Below are 23,861 nucleotides of genomic sequence, written 5' to 3' on the forward strand. Positions count from 1 at the left end.
GAGCAAGTGTCCGCGAGCGAGAGAGGGAGCGAGCGAGCGAGCGCGCGGGCAGGCGCGCGGTGGGTCGCCGTGAGACACGCGACGGTGCGGGGGCCGCGCTGCGCGTCCGTCAGCCTCGCTGGCCGGCCGTCCGCCGACCGGGGCTCTTTGGGCAGTCAAGGCATGATCGCGGACCCCTCGCAGCTCCCTGCGCCGCTCCCGGCTCACGCACGCTTGGAAGGAGCCCAGGATCGGCCGCTGACAGCCGAAATGCACCGACCCGTGAGTGGCTCCCCCCCCCCCTCCGTCCAGCTGTCCCTCCCTCCCTCCCTCTGTGTGTCTGTCTCTCGTCCTCCCTCCTCCTCCTCGGCGCGAGAGCGGCGCACGCGCTGGACCGATCGGCGATGCTGCTCCCGCACGGCTCTTTTCCGCTCCTCGCACCCGCGACCAGCGCCGGCGCTCACGCGGGCTGTGAGTGTGACAGGAGGAGCGGCCGTGAAGGAAGTAGTGTGTGTGTGTGTGTGTGTGTGTGTCAGCGCTGGCCTGCTGCTGCTGTGTTTCTGGGCCGCTCTCTGTGTGTGTGCGTGTTTTTGTGGATGAGGACTGTGGTGTTCCGAAATATGCACTGTTGTTACAACCTCCCCCCCCCCCCCGGGTCTCCACGACAGCGTTATGATTCTCCCCGCGCGCGGCTCTCGTGTCACTGTCCCCCCCCCCCTGCGCTCGCGGACGGTCTCGAGCCGCCGGACTCTCGGGGAGCTGCGACTTCCCCAGAGAAAGAGGCCGCTGCCGCGCTGGATCTCCTGATGACATTTTGAATCGCTCTTGTTGTTACACTGCAGCTGTTTCTGAGAACTCGAGTCTTTCCTCTTCATGATTTTCTCGCACTGGTGTGTGTGTGTGTGAACACACACAGTATTGGCAACTGTGTCGAACCAATAATCCTGCTTTGATTTAAACAAACGACATTTACTTGTGTCATCTGACCTAACTGGAGAAGTTCTCCTAGTTCCATGACCACGTCCTTGCTGTGCTGTTGATGCCGTGCCGCGTACTGCATGTGTTTGTGTACTGCTGTGCTCTCGATGGAAGCCGCCGCCGCGCTGACACAGGGCCCAAAGCGCCAGTGAGCCTTTCCGAAAAGAAAGAGCAGACGCACATCCTGCTGATACCCTGCTCATTGTCCTGCTTTGTGTGGAACGCCCCCGCACGGCGTTCTCTTTTGTTGTCACCGCGGCAACAGGGGGCGAGCGGCGGATCGACCTTGCCAATCCACCCCCCCGTGCACCATGCTGGTTGTCTACCCTTTAACCCTGTGGATGCCCAGCCCCCTGTTGTTTCTGTTGGCATGGCAATACGGTTCCCCTCCCCACGCCGGGCATGAGGGTCTGTCCGCACGTGAGTGGGTGAGGGGCAGTCCTGTAAGCAGAGCAGCGCTCTCAAACTTTCCATTTCCGTATCGACGGGTTCTGACTGGGTTCTGGGCCGTCGGGGCGCTTTTCAGTTCTCAAGCAAAGCTTGCGGACGTGTCGGTCACGTCCTGATTTTGTGCTCTTGATATCATGAGAAGGTCCCGTTGGAGCGGGGCTCTGCTGTGCTGTCCATGCGTTTGCTCACTTGTAAAATGAGATGCTGATGTTGGTTGTACAACGGAGTGAGACGTCAGACATGCTGCGAGCGTGGTGCAGAGGCACAGGGGGGTTGCCGGGAGTCCTCGCCATCCAGGTGTGTGTGTGTTTGGCCCTGTTTTCGGGTTGTGGGCCAGTCAGGTGGAGGATGTTGCTTTGTATTGACAGTGCAGCTGTGGACTTCCATCCCCGTCGCTCCGCCGTGAGTGTGTCTGTGCTTCTTAGACGGGGGTTCCTGAGTTGGGCTCGAAGGATCCTGCACCCCCATAATGCCCCAGAAGCTTGGCATCCCATCCTTCCCTTGTCCCCTCCCGGGTCTAGAGTCCAGTCCATTCCCCTACAGTAGGTCCAAAGCTTGTAAGCATACGGTGTGGCTGGTTGTCCAATTCCGAGATCCGAGTTGGACCGCGAAGAGGAAAGGTCGGCTTGGTCGTTTTTGGTCTATAGTCCTTATGCTGCTGCACTGTTCACATGAGTCAGTGCAGCTTTTCATTTCCCTAATGGAGTGATAATTATCGTAATTGCAACCATTTGCTTTATGATCAGAGGCACCACAGCCATTCAGTGACCTTTACATTTGGATGGGTTTGATACCGATATTTATTTTAAGCTCCGTGATGGACACGGATATTTATAAAAGCTGAAGTTCTGTGCTGTGGTTTCGGACAACAGGAGAGTTCAGCTGTACCTCTTCGCACCTCTCTGAAACATCACGCGTCTCTGGAGCTATAGACTCGTTTGCGCCCTGTAAGAGATGGACACCTGCGACGTCATCTTTTTACACGAGGCTGCCAGGGAAGGGGGGGCTGAAGAATGCTGATGGCAGCAGTCCGATGTTCCCCACACGATAACTGACCCCGGTAACAGCCAGACTGTCTGTGTGAGCTCAACACGTGGAAGGAACATGGACCTGCCGGAGTTACGGGCTCAGTTAGTTCAGTAGATGTCTCATGGGATGAAACTGGGGTAATCGAACCCGCTCCTGGGTTTTTTTCTATATATTTTTTTACCTTAATTGTCAAGTTGATGTGCGGCATGGCGTTGTCACAGGTGTTACTGGCTTCGGATCCAAAGATCACAGGTTTGATCCCCACCTCTGACTATATTACCCTTGAGCAAGGTAATTACCCTAATTTGTTGCAGTTAAAATAACCCAGGTGTATGAATGGGTAAGTCACTTTGGAGAAAAGTGTCAGCTCAATGAATAAGTGTGTTTGTATCTAAACTCCGATGGACTGCTATCCTGCCCAGGGTGTCGCTTTTCTGCTCCGCTGGATACCTGTGATAGGCCCTGGACCATGGTGTCCAGAGGTCGGTAATATAGTGAGCATAAATGTAGGTGGCACGGTGGCACAGCGAGTAGCGCTGCTGCCTCACAGCACCTGGGTGGGGGGAGAGGATGTGAGTTTGATCCCCACTCAGTCTGTGTAGAGTTTGCATGTTCTCCCTGTGTCTGCATGGGTTGGGTTTCTTCTGGGTGCTCTGGTTTCCTCCCACACTCCAAAGACACATTTCCATTATTTTAACTCGTATTGTTCCGACCAAGAAGTCCTGCATTAAGAAGGTAGAAAAGTACTGTCCAAGTTGCCTCGGGCAGATAGACTGGGCAGGACTTTGGTGCGGAAAGTTCCTACGCAAGAGTTTGCAGGAAATTTGCGGTCTGGATTTTGTAGCACCTACAGATATCTCACAAACAGAATTAAATTTGACTTGGTCTTTATTTGAAATGTCAGTAAACAGTACCAGAGAGAAGGAAGAAAATGGAAGAAGACTTGTGAGCTGTTGACAAGACATACTCTTATCCTCAGTCGATCCCAAACTGATTTAATGCGTCTATAAATTTTGCTGCAGTTTAAACATCCTTTCCCTGTGCGCAGGAGTCGGGGTAAAGGGTACGTTCACTTTGTTTTACTCAGGTTTACTACATACAGAGCTTTTTGTGAGACAGTTTTTGCTGTCCGCTTGCTCCTTAATGGCCCAGCAATGGGCACCGTGGCCACAAATATACCAGGACCAAGCAGTACCCACACTTTGTTTGTTCCTTTGTACGTTTCATTGAGTCAAGTGTGTGTGTGCTGTGTTGTGTTGTGGTGACATGCTTTCTGCTGTGCGGTTTCCATACAGTGTGTGTTGCTTGACATCTCCGCTCCACTTTACGGTAGCATGGTGTGTTTGAGCCCTTTCTTTGCGCTGCATTAACTGCTGGCGGATCTGAACCCTGGTTTGCAGAGCCCCACAGAGGCCATGTTTAAAAAGAAGGAGCAGAAGGATGTGGAGTTGGATCGCAAGATCGAGGCTCTGAGGAAGAAGAATGAGGCCCTCATGAAGAGGTACCAGGTATGTGTGGGCGGCACGGTGGCACAGCGAGTAGCGCTGCTGTCTCACAGCGCCTGGGTGGTGTAAGAGGACATGGGTTTGATCCCTGCTCAGTGTGTGTGGAGTTTGCATGTTCTCCCTGTGCTGCATGGGTTTCCTCCAGGTGATCTGGTTTCCTCCCACAGTCCAAAGACATGCTGTTCAGGTTCCCCCATAGTGTGTGAGTAACAGAGAGAGTGTGTTCCACTGATGTATGGATGAGTGACTCACTGTAAGTAGTGTATCTAGAAGTGTAAGTCTTCGGGTGCTCTGGTTTCCTCCCACAGTCCAAAGACATGCTGTTCAGGTTGTGTTTCTGTGTACAGTGTGTACACTGTGTTTCACAGGCTGATAACACTGCATAGAGTTCACTGGAAGCTGCTTTGGAGAAAAGCATCTTCTAAGTGAATAAATGTAAGATGTAAATGTGTGTGTCCCTGAGCCAATGCAACCTGGTTCTTCTTCCGGCCCCTGATGTGGTTCTGGTACCTTCCATTCATTGCTCTGTGACTCATGCTCCCGTGTGAATAATTTTTCTGATATCATACAGTCCTCAGACATGACCATTTCCCAGAGAAGCAGGCAGTATGGTACTTGGACTGGGACCAGAAATCCCGGGGTACCCTTGAACCCTTGAGCAGCTTCCATCACCTTGCTGCAGTAAACGTAAATGCATTGGTGGATGAACGTGAAGAATTCTCGACAGTGTGAATGTATTAAAGCGCTTGTCAAGAAAATTAATAGTCATTTCCCTTTTGATTCATCACTGCTTTATACATGATAAAATCATCACACCATTTTCTCAAAACTATTGTTTCTGCCACCAGAGTACAGTGGCAATAATGACAGTTCTGTCATGTGGCAAAATTCCCAATCAGAGGTATGAAACCTTCAGTCCCCCTTTGGAGAATATGAAGGATGGCAGGGTTGTACATGTCCTCTTCTGGACTCTGGCAATATATGCCTCCCCCCCCCCCCCAACTCTAGGCTCTAAGTTCTTTATTTTTTGGTTTTCATTTGAACAGGTGCGTTGTAAGAGCTGGAAGAACTTTGCAGAAGCAGGTCGCCCTCATGCCGCTACTCGTTGTCGTGGCGACGTGGTGCACCTTGAATGTTTTGGCCAATGGATGATGGGTATCAGTCACGACTGCTGGGGGTGCGGTGAGCTTTACGGATGCTGCCGAAGAGCACTCACTCACGTGTGTCCGTTGCAGGAAGTGGAAGAGGACAAAAAGAGGGCGGAGCAGGAAGGCATGGCCTTGCAGGGCCGCAGGGGCAAAGCGGAGGACCTGACCATCACCATCAACAAGTCCGCTAATGTGAGTGCTGCGCACGCTCCCAAAAAAACACTCGCACACGGTACAGTATTTGACGCCTGTTAAGATAAGACTCGGAGGCTAAAAGTGAGGACCGACGCGTGGTGTTCTGGAGCAGGAAGGACGTGTGGTGACTAAGAAGTCTGGGACCGGTGGTGCGGCAACCCCTCGGGCGACGCAGGAACACGTGGAGGGGGAGATCAACCCTTTCTGCGCAGGACGGGGCAGGAGGAGGCAGCTGCTGGTCACCACGGGGGGCAACACCAAGGCAAGCAGAGCTTTTGATGCACTGTCTTTTTTATTCGACTTGTTCTCCCAAGGACACGGTGACCCTACCTCCGATTTCGTGCCGCCGAACAGCTCCGGCCGGTTCATTAGCTCCGGGTGTCGGCTGCGGAGGCTCGGCGCGCAATGATCGCCGACTTTACTTTCATAGCACCTTCCTGCCTCCTGTCACTGTGGTGTTTCCCGCCGTTTCGGTGGCAGGGAAAACGGATTGTGAGCGAGCAGAAGGGGGCGGACCAGGCGTCTGCCCCCGGGGGGCCGAAGGAGCCTGCGGGGGAAGAAAAGGCGGTTGAGCCGATCCGGAGGGGAAGGCCACCCCAAGTCTCCAAGAGGGACGCTGGAGTGCAGGTGAGACTCACCGAGGTGGTAGAGCAGGCGGAGGAGCCGTGCCAGGAGTATCCCTGGGACAAGGAACACATGAAATCCTCAATAATTCACCCAAGAGTCAATTTTCTGATAAAGACAAGAGTGTGCTCTGCTTTTGAGTACTACTAGTTCCCCATCCCCCTGTCTTTCGCTCTTTCCCCCATGTACCCTGTTGTCCCACCCCCTCATCTCCTGCTCCGTCCGTCTGCTCCTTTTGCCGCCATTGCCGTATTTCACAGACCTGTCAGACGTATAGGGGCCTTCTGCCCCAGGCGCATAAAAGCTGGGAGCCAGGGGCCAGGATTTGCTCTGGGAGTTGCCAGGGCATGGGGGGGGGTGGACGTCACGCAAGAAGCCTCGGCCCCCAGAGCTTCTTGCGATGTGCGTCTGTAGCTGGGCTTGTCTACCAGGAACACCGAACCCTTTGTAGCGCGCTGCGTGGTTCATTATGAGATGGGGACATAAGCATGTGTTCAGCTGTTCACAGCCTTCTGCAAGACACTCACATACACACACACACACACACACACACACATATACACACACACACATTCCTGGCTGAGTCTGTCACTCGCGCTGTTTGTCTCTGGTACTGCACACAGTTAAGTTCAGTTTGGTTAGTTTTATCTAGTTTACTATTAAAAAAAAAAACTCCTGCTGTCTCGAGCAGTTTTTCTGTCTTCTCACAATCTCACAATGTTGTTTTTGTTTGGAAACCCAGAATGAAGTTGCTATAGAAACTCAGCATTGTGAGCTTGTTGGGAGCAATTGAGAGTAGCCTAGTTATGAGCCCATGATAGGAAATTCAGCTGGTTGGTCAAATGATCTCTGTGTGTGTGTGTGTGTGTGTGTGTGTGTGTGTGTGTGTGTGTGTGTGTGTGTGGGGTATGTGTGTTCTTGGTTCTGTCCCAGAAAACAGGGCCGTTGCTACTCTTTGCTGACTCCCTTTCCTATTTATAGGGCCCCCGGTGCGAACCTCGGACCCTCCGTGATTCAGCACTGGTACAGTTTTATACGGTAGCCTTGTTGCCTTGGCAGTGTTAGGGAATGTATGCAGTGGGATGTTGTTGGGAAGGGCTGGCAGTCGCGGCGCGAGGGAGCGGTCGTCTCTTATTGATGTCCTGGAGCGGAGAGCGGCTTGACGAGTCTGCGCCGTCAGGCCCCACCCGGTGTCAGACAGACTTTCTGCGAACAATGCCAGACCCCGGACAGAAAGTGGACCGAAACACAAAACACGAGGAAGAGATAAATTCCTGGGTGTGGCGTTCAGCCCTTTGGGCTCGTGAACGGCAGAAAGTTCCGGAATGTGTGGCAAAGTTTGATGACTGGTCTGCTGATTTGCTCTGCAGGAATTGGATTCGGCTGCCTGCCAGCGGCGCTGCTTACATTCTCGGGCGCCCTTTGCATGCCGAACTCCTGGAGCCCTGGGTTAGTTACGCTGCTGCTGCACCACTGCAACCCCCTCCAGGCAGCAAGTGACTTTTGCAAGATGTGGTTGTGTTCTGCAGAGCAACCACCACCAGCACCAGCGTGGGAATTAGGTAGAAGCTGGTATAGGTGGGGCCGTGGGGGGGGGGAGGGCAGGTGCCAGACCTGCCCCAGCCTTCTAGCCCCTCCTGGCTGCTGTGCTTGCAGCGTGGGGCCCTATCCTACCCCCAAACTGAAAGGAATCGTTTAATCTAATTAACATTTTGCGGCGTCTTGGCCTGAATAGACTCATTATTGGCGCCGACGGGAACGAGGTTGGCCAAGAGCCAGGGCCTGGCAGGAGAAAGACCGTTTCTGAAGATTCGGGTGGAGGGGGGCCAGCAGAAAAACTGAGCCGGCAGCGCCACAGCGGCCGCGCGTAGGATTGCGCCCCGTCGCCGCCGCCATCATTACCGCCCGTCAGCCCTCGGCCTGGGGAGGGGGTCAGCGCCCATGCCCCCAGCCCTGCCCGTGGCATTGTTCGCTCCTGGCGCTCGCAGCGAGGCGGCGCCATCGTGGAACGTGTGTGTTACACCGTGGGGGGCTGTCGATTGCCAGAACGCATTGAGTTTATACGCGGAAGTGCTCGGTCGTAAACATAATAAAGGGACACCTGGCACCGGACTGTACGGAGGCCACTGGATGGAAAATGTCACTGCCGCACAGGCGGTCCGAGAGTAATCTGAAAGACTGATGTATGCGGCTGCAGTTCTTTTTAAGTGCTGGGTATTTTGTGGCCGCAGAAGAGCACCGCAGGTTCACGTTGCCCATCTTGTCCACTTGGGAGCAGTGTTGAGCTCCGAGTCCTTGAGCTCGGGTCCCGGGGCGTGCGGTGTCTCCACCCCGCTGCAGCACCATGTTTGGGCAAAGGTGGCTCTTACCCAACACGCTCTGCACAAACGGCCTTCCTTCCCTATGGTACGAACCGCGCTCCTTTCCCCGAAGGAAAACTCTGTCTTGCTGTGATTTCGTTCTCCTCTTTACATCGACTCATCGCTTTTCCTTTTCCTCCAGTGCCTTTTTTTTTTTTTTTTTCCCACCAACTGACACATCACATTAAACCAAAGGCTGTGAAACATCTGGAATTACTCGCCTACTTATACACCCATATTTTCACATAAATAGTAACCCGCAATTTCTCATGAATGTTTCGGTGTCCCGCGTGCTTCCAGTTCCCATGTGTTTGCTTCTCAGATCCGAAATTCAGGCGGTTCATTCGCTGTGCCTGTGGGGGGGAAAAAATAAAAACTGTTTACGTTTTTATTTGCTCGCGTGCGCTCGCATAAGGGCCTTTTAACATGGAAGAAGGCGAAAGCAATTCGACTCCCCTGGTCTGAATGTGCATCATTATATGCGTAGATTTTATTGTACCTTGTTATGAGTGTCGGTAATCAGTGTAGTGAAAAGGGGGCTTGTTGCCTTCTCTGACGTGCTGCTCTGTTTGTCATGTGCTGTTTGTCTCCCTCAAGGAGGAGGAGGGGAGGCAGGAGGAGCTGCGCACAGCGGTGGAGAGTGCTAGGCTGGCGGAGTGTGACCCCTATTACCAGGTAGGACGGTTACATAACGGCCCGCCCTGCGTCACCGGGGGAACGGATCCGCCGTGTCCTTAACTGCCCCCTCCCGGATCCACTCTTATTGTTTAGCCTGCGCTCTCATCCGTCGATGACTTCCCCATTAAATCAAGCAGTTAGCGTGCTCTCGGCTCTAAACGAGACAACAGACACCTGGGCGCACGCACGCAGGTTCACGCACGTCTCTGGATTACGGAGATTGGACTGGGGAGCAGTAACCGGGCCATGTGAAACGTTGCCGCGTTTACTCCCTGTTGGGGAATATTACTGTAATACACATACCCTATCTTCCTTGTGCCAGCTGGGAGTGATCAGCCACCCTTGTTTAGATCGCATGGCTACCCTTGCGTTTCCAGCGTCACCATTGTCCTCTCGGCACATCATGAGCGCAGTTTCTCCAAAGAGGTGCATTATGGGTCTGGTTCTCAGACTCGGTTGTGTGGGGTTTGTGCTTATCCGGAGACTCCCGATGCCGCTCATCAAGTTACGCTACATCACAATGAGACTGCACCTTGGCGTGGTGTGATGGCTTGTGCGCCTCCGTGACCTAATGAGCTATACAGGTTGGTCCTTTCGGATATCCAATCATACCTGGAAGGTCAAAGGGTAGAGGCCAGACAAAGTCCAGTCTCCTGTCTAGGCTCGGGCAACCTGACAGTATCCAACCCTCTGTCATGCTATTCCTCCGGCGCGGTTGCGTCGGACCCAAGTGCGGGGCACAGGAAGCTTGGTCAAGGGGCGGTTCAGTAGACGTTGTCAGGGAACAGGCGAAGGGTCACCGATGTACAAGCAGAATCCAAAGGGGCAAATCCAAGAACCGTAATCCAAGAAACAGGCGAGTGATCAGGCAAACCAGTGAGTCGGAGACGAGGAGCAGGGCGAGGAACGAGGAGCAAGACGAGGAGCGCAAGCGATCAATGAGGCCGAACGAGGTTCCGCATCGGGCTGTGTTCCGCAGCCCCTTCTTAAGCTTGCGCTTGCTAATTCGAAGCAGGTGTTCCCTGTTGCGCAGCCGTGGGGGGCGTGACACCCACGCACTCATCCACGATTAACGATCATAATTCTTCTCATCAATTTGTGATCGCACTCACTTATGGGAGGTGTGGCAGTAAGCGGAGGTTTTTTATGCCTTTGTAACGTTGATGGAAGAAGAAGAAGAAGTTACACTATGGAATGGTTGTGGTTTGTATCTTTGGATTCAGAGTGTGAGACACCAGCTGCAGCGACATACTGGCATTAAAGCAAAATCGTTTGCGGAAAGCAGCGTTGCATATTTTTCTGTACCGTGAAATACCGGCCGGAGCAGCGCCAGTGCCGGTGGACAGCTTTCCTTGAATTGTGCGAGGATCTCTTCCCCTTGCGGCAGCGTCCCTCCACCGTCCCTCACCGCCTTGCATGTGAGAGGAAATTCCCGCTGGGACAGGAAATTGAAAACGCTAATTGGTGAGAGAGTGGAGCCAAGCCCAGGCAGGGAGAGCTGGTTCTTGAGTGGCCCTCGTGTCCTCGAAGGGCTTGAAGGAAAAACAGAGCGAGCGAACAGGCTTCGCCACCTTGCCCCGCTGGGCCGCTTGTTTACCTGCCTCCGACTGCCCTACATCTCCGAAGAAAAACATCCTGTCCACGGCCCCCGTCTCGCTGCCTTGTTCTCTTTTCCATGCTGAGTCACCGTGAAACGACTCCGCTGTGAGTGCTAAAGGTTGGAAATGGCGAAGGGCGGCACATTACCGGCACTTCGTGTGGCGCGGAGGGAAGAATCCTGAAGGAACCCGGCCTGCGGGCGAGCCCACCTGGCCGACGCCCTTCACGCTCGGTCGTAAATTAGCTCAACGTGCGACCCGTCGGCTTCGGTTTTGCTGATTGATTAGGTGTTCTGGAGCGTTGACGCGCGCGTGTTGCGAGACGATAGCTTGTGAGGGCGGAATGAGCTGGAGGGCGAAGGGGAAGGAACCGCGTCGCAGGAGAGTGAATGTCAGGTTTGGTCTGGGAACCTTGCGCGGTATGGGCTTGCTTTTAGCGCACAGCTGTGACGTGCTACGCCCTCATCTACACCTATGACTCATAACTATGGACTAACGCCAGTGGCAACATAGCGGCGACCTGCCAACATGGTGTATTAGATTCCGTACCCCTCCCCCACACCTCACCCATGAAGGTAAATGCATTCCCATGATGCTCAACATCCATCTGGGCCCCTGGCTTAGAAAGCCGTTGATGTTGCAGCAAGTCTTCATTTCTGGGCTGCGGCGGAACTCATACGTGCCCAGGCAGTCCTGCGTCTTCGATTGCGAGCCCCCGTAAATGCCACAGCGCCGTCATTACTCTTTAAAAATAGACAGCCGGCTCGTTTTCGCCAAATAGCGGTGAAAATGCCCGTATGTATCGAAGCAGGGGTTGGAACGAAAGCCCGAGGGTCTGATGTTGTTCGTATCGATCGCTGCAGTTTTGAGCTGGTTCTCTTGGGGTCTGGCTGTGGGTTGGGTCCCTGTTATCTCCTCGTCTTCAGGACTGTTGAGGGTAACACTGATAATAATAATACTGATCATGGTAACGCTGTCATTGAGGATGCTGAGGGCGTGCGTGTTTATTTATTTGTGCGTTTGTCCTTCAAGGAAAGTTCTGGGCTCAGATGTGCGAACTGAATGTGCGCGGCATGTCCTCGTCTTTGGGTCAGGAGGGATCCAGCACGGTGCGCTTTGTGTCCCCAGGAAAGCGAGGAGCCCGGCGTGCAAGCGCTTACGGATCTCACCATCCCCACCTCCAAGGAGGAGCAGCTGGAGTACCTGCGCTGGAAGAAGGAACGCGAACAGATCGATCGTGAGCGCGTGGCCCGTCACAAGAACGCCAAGGGCCAGTGGAGGAGGGCGTGGGACATGGACAAACCCGAGACAGTGTGAGCCAGCGATGCTTTCCTCCGGTTTTCCCTGCAGTTTGCCGTGCCTTTCCTGTCGTTTGTGGCCCCAGCAATACTGGAAACCATTTTAGTGTCATGCACTTGTGCCTGGGGTTCGAGTCCCACTTGGGGTACCTTGTGATGGACTGGCATCCTGTCCTGGGAGCATCCCCCCCTCTTCCTCCAGCCTCACGCCCTGTGTTGCTGGGTTAGGCTCCGGATCGCTGTGACCCCGCTCAGGTCAAGTGGCTTCAGCCAACGTGTGTGTGTGTGTGTGTGTGTGTGTGTGTGTGTGTGCGTGCACTTGTGCCTCTTCCATTTCGACTGTCGCAGCTTGGAGCATTTTTGGGTTAACTGTAATCGTGTTGTGTGCGCATGACTTCTTTCGTGCCCTGTTTAGTTTTGTTCATGCTAACAATGCGCATATACCAGAAAGAGGATCTGAAATGGAAAAAAATATGTCTGATGTCTCAGTTGGGATTTGCCTGTTTTAAGAGAGTTCATAATGTGGACTGCAGTCCTCCCGTTCAGAGGAGTGACCTTGTGTACTGAACGTTGGTCTAGTTTTTTTCTGCTTTCAGAACCCCTGCCTCCCCTGATTGAGAGGGGAAGAGCATTAGCACGGCTCCTAAGTCCTGTATTTCACACGTCCATCAGATGACCCGGTGTAACTCAAACACAACACACACACACACACCATCTGAAACTGCTTGTCTCATACGGGGTCGCGGGGAACTGGAGCCCAACCCAGCAACACAGGGCACAAGACTGAAGGGGGAGGGGGCACACCCAGGACGGGACGCCAGTCCCTCGTAAGGCACCCCAAGCGGGACTCGAACCCCAGACCCACCAGAGAGCAGGACCCGATCCAACCCACTGCGCCCCCCTTTACAGATTTAATGTTATTATTAAAACAAAACGTTCTAGTCAGTGACCTATTTTGTTTTTCCACTGACAATGCATTTACAGTGCCTTCAGAAAGTATTCACCCCGCCTTCTTATCGCCTTTTTTCTCTGCTGTTTTATCAAATTAAAATTTACTGGATTCAAGCGCTATATGCGTTTAACTTACGTGGATTCGGTTTTACGTGGATCACTGCAGAAGAGCTCGTTTATGATATTTTTCCAGGGAAAAATGTATAAAAAATATTCAGTGGTCTGTGAATAAGGCTTCTGAACACACTACATGTAGACTCTGCTGGTGATCCTACATCAGCACTTTCTGGGTAACTCAAATATCCCTTTATCTTACATTTATTCATTTAGGTAACACTTTTCTCGAAAGCGACTTACAATGTTAAAGTTACAATTATCACAAGCTTACAATTATTCGCCCATTAATACAGCAGGGTAATTTCACTGGAGCAGTTTGGGGTAAGTACGTTGCTCAAGGGCACTACGGCCAGAGTTGGCAGTCGAACCTCCGACCGTTAGAGCCAAAGGGAGCAGCTCTAACCACTGTGCTATCAGCTGTCCCCCAACTTCGAAACCATTTTCTCTTTCATTAGTTCCTCAGTGTAAAGGGTATATATTTCAGTTTTTTTCAGTGATTAAAATGTATTTTTCATAAACATAAATTATATATCTTTTTGTAAGTGTAAGAGTATGGTGCCATATTCCTTAGGGTTGACATAGTTTATATATGATTTTTGGCTTCACGCACTGTGCCAATCCCACAAGCCTCCTATGTACAACTCTGTTGTGCATGTAAATTGTATTTGTATACCTCTGTAATTTTAGACTGAAAGAAGTATGTCAAGGGGGCACGGTGGCACAGTGGGTTGGACCGGGTCCTGCTCTCCAGTGGGTCTAGGGTTCAAGTCCTTCTTGGGGTGCCTTGCGATGGCCTGGCATCCTGTCCTGGGTGTGTCCCCTCCCCCTCCAGCCCTATGCCCTGTGTTGTCAGGTTAGGCTCCAGCTCAGCATGACCCCGCTTGGGACAAGCGGTTCAGACAGTGTGTGTGTAAGTATGTCAAGATGCTTCTTAGAATCATGTAAAAAAAAATCTTAATATTGACTTTATTGATAAGTATTCACACCTATTTGTGCGAATGTAAATTTTCCCAGATGTATTCCATTTTCTTCAGAAGAACTTTGCACTGTGGGAGGAAACCAGAGCTCCCGGGGGAACCACACACAGACACGGGGAGAACATGCAACTCCACACAGGCTGAACCGGATTTGACCCTATGTCCAAACAGACAAGATGCTGTGAGGCAGCAATGCTTTGCACTGTGCCGCTGTCCCACCATTTTTAGGGAAAAAGCTGAATAAATATATATTTTCATTAAATATGTTGAATTTATTTATGTTAATGGTTTCTCCCTGCTCCATATCTGTGAGTTGAGGTTTCACGTCAGAAAATACGACAAAGTTGATGGGGACGACATTTTCTGAATGCACTGTATGCCAAATTTTAAACAATATTCCAGGAAGGAAACGGAACAGACAGTCAGTGTCATACATCCGAAGGACACATTCACCTGAAATTAATGAATGCGTAATATGTGCATCAGCTCAGCAAGCAGTTTTTCGCTGAACTGTGTAAAAATACTACTGGCAAGAAAAGATGTCTTCCATTTTGTAGAAATTAATCCCTTACAAGCTGCCATTCTATTGATTTTGTCCTCTTGTGATATTGATTTCTGTCGGAAGGCCAAATTGAATCAACTCATTAAGTGTGGAACAACGCTGACGCATGCAGACCTAAACTGAATAACAGTTTAAAACCATGAACAGTGGCATTGCAGAACAAATGGGATGGAAACAGGCATCCGGCTGAAAAGTACCACTACTTGTATTGGTGTTTTAGTGTTTATTCCTGTGGGATGAGTGTAGCAGGACACGGACACCCCTCGCATTCACAGCATACTGTGAAGCCATCCTGCGGCATGCCTCGCTTTCTCATTAAAATGTATCGATAAAGAAGTATTGTAGCCGCCCCAATGGACAGTGCCTGTGGCAAAAGTCCGGTCTCAGCGTCTCCCACCAAAGGCTTTGACGCTCGATGTATCACTGGTAGACCAGCAAATACCGCTTAGGTACACACATACACACATCGTCTGAAACCGCTTGTCCCATACGGGGTCGCGGGGAGCCGGAGCCTAACCCGGCAACACAGGGCGTAGGGCTGGAGGGGGAGGGGATACACCCAGGACGGGACGCCAGTCCATCGCAAGGCACCCCAAGCGGGACTCGAGCCCCAGACCCACCGGAGAGCAGGACCCGGTCCAACCCACTCCGCCACCGTACCCCCCACCACTTAGGTAGACCTCTCGAATTTCTGAAACAATGAAAAATGAAGCTGATACTTAAATAATTCTCCATTTGACCCATTCATAGAGCTGAGTATCTTCATTGGAACAGTTCAGGGCGCATGCCTTGTTCAAGGGTACTACAGTAGGTGAAAGGTTTGACAGCCGTGTCCTTAACCACTATGCTTAATGGGGAAGCAGTTTGTGTGAAAACGCTCGAAAACCACCAACCCATGGGACTCATTGCCATTATAGCTTTAAGAGCAAGGTATCTCGTGCTATTTCGTTAGGCAGCGCTACGATTAATTCTCCCTCCTGTTTGTTTGGCATATTTTGGTAACCACACTCAGACATTTCCTCTATCTGAGCCTCTGGAACTCTTCAAACACAGAGTAGTATGTGGCTTCCTCAAGATGGGACAAAGTTCATACAAATAGATGTCCTAAAGGGGTGAGGCACTCAATGTAAATCGAAGCAAAGGGACTGGAGCTATTTTTAACGCCAAGTGGAATGCCTTCCCTTATTTGGGAAAGTTTGATAATGCTCCAGCGGCTGTCTAAAGAGTCGGAATGTCTCATTTATCCAAGCACCCTGTGCGAGCTGGAGGAGCAGAATAAACAACCCCTGGCTGTAATGTGTATGCGTGTTGCAAGTGGTCCCACTTTGCAGGAGAAGTCGATGATTGGTTTGCCTTGGGTTCTTCACTTGCTGACTCCAGATTCTTTGTCTGTAGGTTTCGAGAGAGATTTCACAGGGAAGCTGGTCGTGAAGGTCAAGCCAGAGGTGAGCAGCTGGAGCCTGACAGAAATCTCAGAATGAGCAATGAACGCCATTCGCTCGTGGCAGAGGAAACACGGCAGTCTTACATAGACCTGAGCACTGCTTGTCCCACTGGTTTAAATCATCATGACAAACTGGTCACCGGATGGTGTTTGGAACCTGCGCACATGGTGTTGTTTTTGTGTGGTCTAAAGCCTTCAGACATGGCCCTTTCAATGATTACTGTTTAAGTGTAAAGAGCCACTTGTCTCCTTGGTCTTGGAGTGGGGTGTTGACTTCCATCGACATTTTTGATCAGTCCGAGCTCAGTGTGGTCAAAAATGCCTTCATCTTGTTATGGTTAGGCATTCAGCAATCCTAGCAAAATCTTTTGACTGCTATGTATAAATACGGATTCGTCTGTCAGTTCTGAGGACACGGTCTTCAGATTGGAGTCTCTGTTGTTTCATATCTATAAACTGAAGTATGAAATTAGGATGGTGTTTTGAGAAGGGCTGTCATAACCCAAGTGAGCTCGCTTTTTGTCTTTCCAGGAGGAAGAAATGCAAGAAGAGGTAATCCCAGACTGTATGACGAGTCACGGGGTGAGTTTTAAAACCTGTGCTCCATTCCATTTTGGGGGCTTGTTAAACAGAACAGTCCCATTGCCATTTTCCAAAGATGTTGATTCAAGTGATTTCAAAGACTCAAGTTTTGACTAAGATAGTACATATGACTAAACGCATTGTTCAGTCAAATTGTTTTCTTTTCTGTCTATTTATGGCACATGCTGCCTTTGGGAATCTTTTTTGATTTGGTTCTGGAACCTTAAAAAACCTCTGTGAGAGATGCCTGGATTTTCACATTTCTGCAATGTAACATTTCAAAAATGTTCATGTTAATGGATTGAGAAATTATATAACTTATAAAAGTCACATGTTCTAAGTATGCACAACAATTTAAATTATGAAAGTTTTGATGAAGTAGTGTTTTCTTAATGTAATTATTCTAAAATATATTGTCAGCTGAACAAACAGGATTACAAACGGTAAAGGTGAACATCATCATATCTGTATAAACAATTCCTAAATAATTCTATGCAGTGGAATTGAGAATGAATGTATTGGATCTTTTCCTTGGCGTGTCAAGGTCAGCCGCATCGAAACAGGGACAAGGCGAGCAAAAGCATACCGACTGTCGGAAGCAAGGCCAAGGGCAAAGACCGATTGACTGGGAGGGCAAGGAGGTAAGCTGGGGCAGTTGGCTGGAGCAATTATTGGGCTGTGGTGTCATCTGTTGCTGTCATAAGCATTTCAATTGTGACAGCAGTGCATATAGATTGACATGTCTGTAAAAGTACCTGTCGAATGCATTGATCTCACACTATCTCATAAATGCTGTTCACGGGACCTGGATTTGTTTCGAACAGCAGTTTCACTTTATGCAACATTTCGCCCCCAAAATAAAAAAAGCAAACCAGTAATAGATTCAGACGCGCTGAAGCCGTAAGGAAGGGGGGGGGGGTTTGAACCCAGCACACAAGTGGTATGTGGCATTTCTAGGGCAGCGGCTAGAGCTGTCACCTTCTAAATTGAAAGCCCCAGGTTCAAATCCTCTCTCCTGCTCTACTACACTTGAATATACTACTTACCTTGAATTGCTCCTGTACAATTTATCCTGTTGTGTCAATGATTAAGCGTAACTGTAAGTAGCTTAGTAACCTCAGACAAAGGTGTCAGGTATGTAATTGTTAATGATAATTGGTTGTCGAAAGACCCTGTATTTTTATCTTAGCAGACAGGGGGATGAACACAAATGCAGAAATCTAAAGACAAACCTATCAACACACAAGATTGTACATAGATCTGTGGACTGAAGCAGTTTGAATGCTTTTATGGAGCCCTTGATGGTGCTTGTGAAAATAAAATACAACATCACAGTTGGCGTCCGTGCCTTCTCGTGGTTGGATGACGCGTGTGAGTGCACTCAGGCCTCCTCGGTGTGGGTTACTGTCGAAGTGGTCACTAATGGAAAATGACGGTGCTTATGGGATGTGGTCCTGCTGATGGGGTGCACGGAGGCCTCCCGGAAAACAGGGCTGGATCGACACTCAGCCGGCTAACTGCTCGGAAGAGAGCTCCATTCCACACTCCCAGCAGAGCACACAGTGGTACATACCACTCCTCTCTGCATCAAAGTTTGATACATCCATCTCTCAACTTTCAGTAACCGCTCATCCAATTAAAGGTTGCGCTAAAGACAGATAATAATTCATCTGATGTCTTGATCGATGGAATGTGGTAGAAACCACAGATGTGAATTACTGTGAGTTATTAACTAATAACGTTTGGCTTTTCAGATGGGACGCCAAGGAGGGAGAAGATCACACACAGGTCAGGGACTAAGTGGTGTCTACTTCACTATGTATGACTCGTCAAACACGGCTTTCTGTTTTTTGTCCGAGTTCTGAGGCAAGACAGTAGCCACGAATATACTGACTTTGTGGTTCGCGTTCCCAAATATAAAGTGAAGGAAGATAATGACAATTTGCAAATGAAGAAAATACATTGATTTTTGTACTTATGTGGGTGTCTGTTGTACTGATCTGTATTACCATCTCATTCCTGTATTTTTCCTTCTTTCTGCATCAGCAAACTGCAGAAACCACTTTAGAAGAGTTCCTGGAGGAGCTGGATGCCTTTGGAGAACCTGAAGTTGAGGACACCCCTCCACTGGAGGAGAGAAGAGAAGAGACTGCAGAACAAGATGCCCAGAATGGGGTGATGGCTGGAGAGCTCCCTTCTAGGGATGAGAAGGGATGTGGAGCTGGTAGTATTGCTCTGGTCAACGGCCGTGAAGACAGGGGGCAAGAATCAGCCAACTCTGAGCCACTTCCCCGCAAAGCTACAGAGAAAAAAGTCCGTTTCTTGGCAGAGGTCACTAGAAGCCCCATGGCCAGCACTTCAGGCCCCAAGGAATTGGACACCTTAGAAAGAGACTCGCACCACAATAATGCCACCAAAGCAGGAGTTTATCAGCTCAGCCAGCAGCATCTGGTACCGATGCTTGAGGGTCCCTTGACAGGTGGTGGTGGTCAAGAACAGGAACTCCTGAGTGGGCTGGTACAGGGGGCCAGTCACCCACCGGAGCTAGTGCAGACAGAAAGCCTGTGCTCCTCAAAAGCCTCCAAAACTGCAAAGTCTGACTCCAGAGCTGACAACACACCCATTGTCAACTCTGACCTGGAGCACAAAGCCCTGGACGCAAGCTCGTGTACCAGCCAGTTTCTAGAACTTTCTAAGAGCAGTAACACCAGGAGCCCAGGTAGAAATGGAGTTGTTCTAAACTTTTTTCTACATGTCCTTCAGAGCAATTGAGATTGTAGGTTTGTTCCTTTGAAACCATGATGTGTCTTTCATTTTCAGGGGAGAAGATCGACTCTAGCTTCTCCGTAATGAGCATGGACTCCGAGTCTTCACATCGTGCTCACAAGAGCAGCACGGACAAGGTGAGGTGATATACGCACCACGTACAGATTCCCTCACTTCTACCCAGATATCGTTCAGTACTGTCCTGAAGACTTTGGATGGGGTTTTAATGTTCAAGGGTCTTCTGTAGGACCAACTTTGCTTAAACTGACAGGATATGGAATAGCTGAGGGTGCGTGTATAAATATGAGCATGTGAGTCTATGAGTGTATATGATTAATAAGGGAACACAAAAGAGCCGGGTCACAGCAATGTAGACACGGGCAGTATGCTGAGGAATTGAAAATACATACAGATGTATAATACAAGAACAAAAGGTTGTAATATTTAGTCAAAGCTGTCATGTAGTGCTATCTAAGAAGTCAAAAAAAACAGTCATCAGATATTCAGAAATTAATCTGAATAAATTTGAATTATCATGCATTTTAAATTTTAACTGAAGAGAGTTTGACACATGATTCAGCCACATATTTGTGGAGGGACTTCCCTGTGTGGGACAGTGCACTTAAATACATCGAACCGATAGATACTTCGTTACGTTTAGCCAAGTGTATATTATAGCTTTTAATCACTCGAATTGTACGAAAGGGCATTTTTAACAATTCATTCTGCTTTTTTTTTTTTTGTTTTGTTTTTCAGGCAAAAGAAAATGGAAAAATAGTTTGAATATGAGGAAGCGTGCACAAAAGCTAACAACTGATATGGCGTTGCATAATTACAGATGTGAGATAGCTGGGCTTGTGTGAAAATCTACTTAAGCAAATATAAGATAGTAAATCAAGTCATATAGTGGACAAAATTAGGTTTCCTTTGCAATGTGGGACTCTCATTATGAGCACTTTATTATCTATAAAGTAGACTAATGTTATTATGGTTAAAATGCCAGCGATTTCCGTTTTGCTTAAAATCTTGTTCATATTTGTTTTGATTTCTGAAATTATCCGTAGCACCTAAATAAACTAAAAATTGGACACATAATTATTTAATATCATTTCTTTTCCTGGATTATTTAATTCCCTGGTTTTGCTTTGCACTGCTTTGTACTACAGGGGCGTAGTGCTGGTTTTAAAACTTTGACTTAGTAAATGTAAAGTAATAAATAAACTATTCTTTTTGGCATAAGTTAACTATGTCAGATATGTCAACAGCAGTGTGTTAAACGTTGATGTGCTATTTTCAACGGGTAGATAAAGTGTTTGCACTTGCATCATATGCTGTTCATTTGTACTGAAATATAGAGCATCATATGTCACTTCAGTTTTTCTGTAGCTTAATATAACGGCTGCAGAGGCCAATAGGTTGTCTTATTTAAGCCTAAGCAGATGAATTATACTAATGGGTTTAATGTTGAATATCATGATTAGTTTCAGGGAAGTTATGTTTCAATGTAAATTGGTAGTTTATGTCGTCTCTCTGTAAAAGTTACAGTTTTGAAATCCGGTATCGTGAATTGCATGCTGCTGCTGTATCACTTCTGTAATTGATGACGTAGAACTCAACTGTGGAATATTTAACTGTATAAAGACAAATATTACAGTGTACAGCAGTAGCTTTCTTTTGGACTTTTTCCTCTTTAGCTCACCAGAAACGCTCTGATGATAATAATATCACTTGTGTAGAAGATTTCGAGGCCAATACAGGCTGTGTTTTTTATTCTTTATTTGGGCAACTGAATGTTTGACTCCTATTTGACTCAGCATCAGCATTTCTTGTACATATTCAGTAATAAGCAATCTTCTGTTCAGGAGAGATTGGATATTTATATATAAATACAATTAAAATATTTATTTTTTCCATATATTTTGCTTTCACCCTAAGTTTAGAGAGCCTTAATGTAAAGGGAAAAAAGTGACAGGCACTTTTCATTTATTTCTAAGATACGATGTATATGTAAAAATCCGACAGCTTTAAGAAGTGTAATGGTAGCGCATTTTGTACATTTCAATTTCTATTGTCCCTACCCCTCAAGGATGTTCAATACAGACTGGTAGCGGTCCCAATTTGGTTTTTTTATATTAATTTTGATTATAATGTTGAACAGTTCCAGGCCTTGTAATAAATTCATGTTGCAGTAAAAGTTCATTATTGAAATTGAACAAAGCAAATGGTCTAAATTAATTGTAGAGAAGCATGAATTTACTATAAATAGCATGAATTTACGATAAAAGGTCTTTGAGGAAGAAATTAAATGCTAAGCATTGATAAGCATTTGTAGTCGGAAGTCCTCTTATTTTGATTGACATTTAATATGTCAAAGTGGAAGCCTTGTACTTGATTTGTGTTGATGTGGTAGTAATGATGGTTCTGGTCCTGCTGCTCTGGTCTGCTGCTGTCACAAGATTTTAGACCTCTTGTTCTCCAGTCTTTGGTTTATATACAGTACGTGTGTATATCGGCTGCAAGCCCACATCACACAAATATGCTGTTCATTAGATGCTTGACTCCTTGAGGGGCTGGGAGCTGCCAATAGTTTAACTCACTGGCGGTACCTTGGCTGTCATGGGGTCAGGGGCCTCGGAACAGACCGAGGTTCTTTTTTTTGCAGGGTTGTTCTGTACGGTTACAACATACACCCTCCTTTTTGGTTTCACCTCCTGTGGAACACATGCAAGACTGCTAATTGGTCTTGTGGGAGCAGAAGCATTTTTGCTTAATTTAAACTCATAGATAAGTTGAACACGACTAACAAGTGTTTCTGGGGTCAGCATGTGCTCTTCACTGAAACCCCACCTTGGCTCTGTTTCCTGCCTCACACCTTTGGATGTTATGGGTTATATTTGTTAAGTGTTTCACTGTGAGTGTTCAAATGCTGTTCTTCCTCAACCCATCACTAATTTTGTTTGTATGGTGTCATTAATTATTGACTTGTCATTGTTGTGTCTACCCTAATTCCCATACTTTACATTTGGACACTGTGTAGATTGTCCAAAATTGTTTAAATTTCCTAGGAATGTAGAAATATGACCTGTGTGGCAGTATATTAATAATTATGTCTAATTTTTTTTTTTTTTTTTTTTAGAATGACCCCTTAGCTGTGGCATGAAAACAAAAATATAGTTAACAGAAAAGTAAGCCATGCCAGAGAGTTGTCTAAAATGTTGCTGGCCTATAAACATTTCATATTTCTGAATAACAATAGTTGATTTCTGTCTGGCTTTTAATCTTTAAAATTTTCTTATGATTATTGCCTCTGTGAAAGAGTTGCTCAGAAATACTACTGACACACCTTCTTAACCCGTGATTTTTTGTGTGTTTGTGTGCATTTTGTGTAGGTAATGTATTTGTTTGACTCTTTGTGATTTCCTTCCAGGTTAAAATTGAAGCAAACATCTGGTTTCTTTGTTTTTCCCAGTGTCCAGTAATCTGGTTTTAAAACTATTGAAATGTCACTTGTCTAAATTCAGCAACAAGCCTTACAAAGTCTCACAAAGTGGGATATTTGCCATTTTTAAACAGTGATGTCTTGTAACTTAAATGACTGTAGCCTTGTTAAAAATAAATTTTTTTAATTCCCATATTTGTCCGAGCAATTTTTACAAAAATCATTTAAAGAAGTGATACCCTAACAAGAATGTTTCACTGTACATTTTCTTTAAAATCAGTTCAATTGATTTGAACTACTCATATACAAAAACTGTGCCACATATCTATTTAGGTCTACAAGGTGTTAGATGTTACGTTCACGCCCACAACCCAATTGACAGCACCTGACTCCAGTTCCTGACTAACTGCTCACCCTTTAAAAGACCCTTCTCAGCGCCCATACCTTTGCGGAATCTCCTTAGGGACAACCGCCCTTCCTCGTGGCGTCTCGTTCACACGCATCTCTAGTTCACAATTCATGTTCTCCGGTTTTCGACCCCTCGCTTTGTTTCCTGACCGTGTCCACGGATCCATCTTCCAACGCCAATCACCGCTTGATCGACCCTTCGCTTCATCCCCTGACCATGCCCGTGGATCTTCGCTCTGACCCCTACCGCCGATCGACCGATTCTTCTCCTGTGCCCGACACCAAGAACTTGCCTGATCCCTTGACTCCAGACGAACGACTCTGCACTTGGGTCCAGCCGTCCCGGCTCCCTCGGTTCCGCGTGACAGTAGTCTGTACCCTAAACAAATTTCAAAATGCTACACAATACTATTCTTGTGCAATAACTCAATTTATTCAGTTTGCTTTTTCTAAGGCTGTAAACTAATTAGTCAAAGGAGGTGAAAAGGACGCAAAGTTGATCCCAGAAGCAATGCAGTGAAACTTCTTCGCAAGAAGGGGCCTGGATCACTCAAAATCAATGAACGCTCCATTATATACAAGATACCCGTGACTTTCTGTCCACAAGAGAGAGGTCTGACTTTTCAGGCTTGTAACTGAGTGCCACAGGTAGATATTTAATGCTTAAAAATTTTTGACAACTGGATCTACTTTTCAAATAAAATCATTTATGAGGGCATAAGCACAAGAATTTCCACAAGCTCTTCAGACCAAGAGTACTATGTACAATCTTT

The 23,861-nt window shown here is 48.0% G+C and overlaps 1 protein-coding gene across 2 annotated transcripts; it reads left to right on the top strand.

The window, feature by feature from the left end:
- Positions 1–9: 9 nt before the first annotated feature.
- Positions 10–22,843, top strand: ccdc9b (coiled-coil domain containing 9B). Of its 2 annotated transcripts, XM_029258498.1 has the most exons (14): positions 10–261; positions 3,837–3,944; positions 5,177–5,281; positions 5,397–5,546; positions 5,765–5,911; positions 8,866–8,943; positions 11,673–11,857; positions 15,845–15,894; positions 16,425–16,475; positions 17,020–17,116; positions 18,230–18,263; positions 18,522–19,194; positions 19,296–19,378; positions 19,998–22,843. In XM_029258498.1, exons 1-14 carry the CDS (start codon positions 163–165, stop codon positions 20,022–20,024), a joined length of 1,887 nt encoding a protein of 628 aa, XP_029114331.1. In that variant the 5' UTR covers positions 10–162; the 3' UTR covers positions 20,025–22,843. The 2 variants fall into 2 exon arrangements, with proteins under 2 accessions (XP_029114331.1, XP_029114332.1); XM_029258499.1 differs by lacking the exon at positions 8,866–8,943.
- Positions 22,844–23,861: the final 1,018 nt, after the last annotated feature.

This window comes from Scleropages formosus, chromosome 15 (assembly GCF_900964775.1).
Source record: "Scleropages formosus chromosome 15, fSclFor1.1, whole genome shotgun sequence".
Taxonomy (NCBI): domain Eukaryota; kingdom Metazoa; phylum Chordata; class Actinopteri; order Osteoglossiformes; family Osteoglossidae; genus Scleropages; species Scleropages formosus.